Consider the following 3,370-nt stretch of genomic DNA (forward strand, 5'->3'; position numbering starts at 1 on the left):
GTGTCGGTGAAATATTATAATCGGATGTGAAGTTACTGTGCCATTTCTGAAACAAAAACACGGTTTTGCCCAATTTCTGTAACCAAGCTGTATATCATAAAACGAAACTTCTCGATCATCACATCTTCCTATGTTGATTTCTTCCTCTATAAGGAATTCAATTTATTTATTCTTATTATTTTTTAAAAAAATAAAACAAAAAAAAACCCTTGCCTCATATTTTCTGTTTATTCAGAAAGAAAATAAGCACACATCATACGAAAATAGCCCTGATAAATAACGAAGCAAAAGATCACACTTTTTACCTAATTAACGAATTTATATTAAATTCAAAAACTCTATAGCCTAATAGATTTCTAATTTAGAAGCAATTCAAGAAGAAATTTGGTATCTATTTGCCATTACAAAATAGAGAAATATGCAATTTTATCACGCAACAACATTGAAAAAAATGGCCATTACTTCAAGGATTGGAAAGAAAGTAATCATTTAGAAGAGACATCCTTTTGGATTCTAATCAACACATTCACACAATAATATACAATAATGTTTCCTTTACAACTCTCAAATTGTTTGGTCACATATTTAATCAATAATATGAAAAATACACATTATAGAATCATTGAATGCACAAAAATAAAAATAACACGGATGATAAAGATGAACATGCGATGCAATAAATTAAGGTTGGGCTAAATCGAAAAATTCATCCAAAAAATTAAGAGTGGGTTTGAAATGCATTTTCAAGTGTTTAATTTTAAAAATAAATTATTTTTTAAGAAAATAAAATATTTGACACCACTCAAAATATCTTTTGAACTCTATCAATAATTTTTGTCAAAGTGTTTAAATAAAAATGAATATTTTGAAAAATATTTTCTTTTTAAGCCAATCCAAACGGTCTCCAAGTATGATAAAATGATTCTAAAGAATTCTTACAATTATCACAGGTGGTTATAAAGGCAAATTAGATCCCAAACTATTGAATTAAATACTAAAATTAAAATGAGCAACTAAACTACAATAATGACCTAATTATTCTCCCACATCTCAATATCATACTTTTGCTTGATGAATTATCAAAAATCAAGTTTACCTTTAAACAAGACTGTTTAAATGTTTTTTAAACTTGAATCAAGTGGTATTAATGGTAAAAAGTTCCCTATTATTGCATGCCTCTTACTAGCATATAATGTTCAAACCAAGAAACAAGCTTCATTTGCTCTAAAAATTAGACAAACAATATAATAAAAAAAAAAAAAAACTTAGTAAACAAATTCTTTTGAAGTACAAGTTAATTTATTCTAGAAAAAAAAAAACATATAACTCATGAACTACTCAAGTATACTATGTGAGTGGTCCAAAATCCTAAGAAAATCATCTCCTAAAGCCCCTTAGATACCATCAAAACCTAACAAACTAGGTTTCAAGTCAACACACTTCACAAATTAAATAAAGTTATGAATCCACATACCTAATAATTGCTAATCCACCCGTAACGATTCGTTTCCATAACCCTAAAAAAATCGTTGTAGTGATTATGAGTATATATGTGTAAATCACATAACATAAACATTATAATTCTAGTCTTAAAATAATAGTACATACAATAAACACTCTATTGGAATTAAACATCATGTTAAACTCAAAAAATAGATATACATTTCAATCTAAAAAAAAGACACTTAAACTTTACCCAATATCTAAATATATGGTAGGGTTTAATTGCTTGCAAGACAATAATCAATGTCTAGATCCAAAAAGAAGAACTTTGATTGATTATTATCATAAGGAAAAAAATGATAATAAAAAAAAAAAAAAAAAAAAAAAAAAAAAACAGATTAACTAAACCCAGAAGAAAAAGTAGCTAAAGAGATTGATATTGAGGCAATAAAATTCAATAAAACTTTCATAAATGAACTTGAAAATATGAAACTATGAAAATAAGATAACAAGAGAGAGAGAGAGAGAGAGAGGTAATACTAAATATGATCATCTCTTCTAAGTTTGTTTAACAAAGCTGTGATTAAAGCATCTCTTTTCTCAGCCCTAACTTCTTCTCTCATTCTCCTTTGTTCTTCTCTTTCTCTCCATCTTCTTTCCAACATTATCCTTTCATGTTCTAAAGCTTCCATGTTTCTTCTCCATTCCATTTCCTTCATTTGTCTCTCTTTTTCTCTTGCCTCAAATGCTTCCCTCCATTGCACTTCCATTTGCATTTGTTGATTCATGAAATCTTCCAATATTTCTTTCAAATCATTGATACTACTCTTTCCGCTGCCCTCGCCGCCTATCGTCGTCGTACTGCTCGTTCCTTTAATCCTTTTCCTCTTCCTACCACTGACTTTCGTCTCGCCTCCATCGCCATCACTATCGTCGTTTTCTTCATCGTCATCGGACGATAATGCCATCGTAGTCTTCTTCTTCGACCCGCTACCGCCGCTTTCCGCCTCCGCCCATAATATCCTTTGCATTCTTGCTCCAAATATTGCTTGTAATTCTGTGAAGAACGGGAATTGCTGCCTTGAAATTTCTGGCTCCATTGTTTCACAACCCTACATATATATTTCCTATCAGGGTTATTATTATGTCTTAACTATTGAGCTATATCAAACGATTGATTTGATGAAATTTCGAAATAATCATATGATTATATTATGAAATTAAATTTCTTCATATATATGTTGAAAAAAAAAAAAGAAGAGATTAAAAATTGAATTAATTACCTTGTAACGAGTAACGAGGTTTTTCCATTTACATTTACACTGTTCAGCGCTGCGATTAAAACCCTTTTCCTTCATTTTGGAGGCAGTAATTTCCCACAAGAGCTTGTTTCGTTTGGTTTCCATGAAGGTTTGATCCAGCTCGGCTCTGATCATCAAAAACTCCTTTGTTTCTTGAATACTCCATTGAGGGAATCTGTCGGCGGCGGAGCCGGTGGTTTGATCGGCTGAGACGGTGAGGCTTTGGTGGAGATGCGGCGGCGGAGGATGTTGAATTAGTTGCTGCTGGTGGAGCTGAATAAGGGGGTGAGGATGAGGATGATGACCTTCCATGACCAAAAAAAACTCGAGAAAATTATATAGATATCTCAAAGAAAAAAGAAAAGAAAAAAAAAAAAAAAAAAAGGGATTGTCGTGGGAAGAAAGAAAATGAAAGGGGGGGGGGGGGGGGGGAATTTTTAATATGTGGGTTGGTGTGAAAACTAAGTGTGAAATCGTAAAAAAGGGGCAAAAAAGAAAGGGAAAAAGGGGCAAAAAAGAAAGGGAAAAGGGGCAAAAAGGAAAATAAAGAATAAATTCGATGGGGTTTATAATAAAAATAAAAATGATGATTATTATTATTATTATTCTTTTGGGGGGAAGGAGGG

At 31.4% G+C, this 3,370-nt stretch overlaps 1 protein-coding gene across 2 annotated transcripts; it reads right to left on the bottom strand.

Annotated features, from left to right (window-relative positions):
* Positions 1 to 688: 688 nt before the first annotated feature.
* LOC120089995 (trihelix transcription factor GT-3b-like) lies at positions 689 to 3,118 on the bottom strand. Of its 2 annotated transcripts, XM_039047457.1 has the most exons (3): positions 2,727 to 3,118; positions 1,984 to 2,555; positions 689 to 1,517 (listed from the first exon to the last, which is right to left on the bottom strand). In XM_039047457.1, coding segments are annotated over exons 1-3 (903 nt in total). In that variant the 5' UTR covers positions 3,057 to 3,118; the 3' UTR covers positions 689 to 1,516. The 2 variants fall into 2 exon arrangements, with proteins under 2 accessions (XP_038903385.1, XP_038903384.1); XM_039047456.1 differs by lacking the exon at positions 689 to 1,517 and having other exon boundaries at positions 1,897 to 2,555.
* Positions 3,119 to 3,370: the final 252 nt, after the last annotated feature.

The sequence above is a fragment of the Benincasa hispida genome, chromosome 11 (assembly GCF_009727055.1).
Source record: "Benincasa hispida cultivar B227 chromosome 11, ASM972705v1, whole genome shotgun sequence".
Lineage (NCBI taxonomy): Eukaryota > Viridiplantae > Streptophyta > Magnoliopsida > Cucurbitales > Cucurbitaceae > Benincasa > Benincasa hispida.

Excerpts from the sequence above, each read along its gene's own strand:
- LOC120089995 (XM_039047457.1), bottom strand. The coding sequence starts at position 3,056 with ATGGAAGGTCATCATCCTCATCCTCACCCCCTTATTCAGCTCCACCAG. Across the intron at positions 2,556-2,726 it reads ACCTCGTTACTCGTTACAAG|GGTTGTGAAACAATGGAGCC; the intron begins GTAATTAATTCA and ends ATATATATGTAG.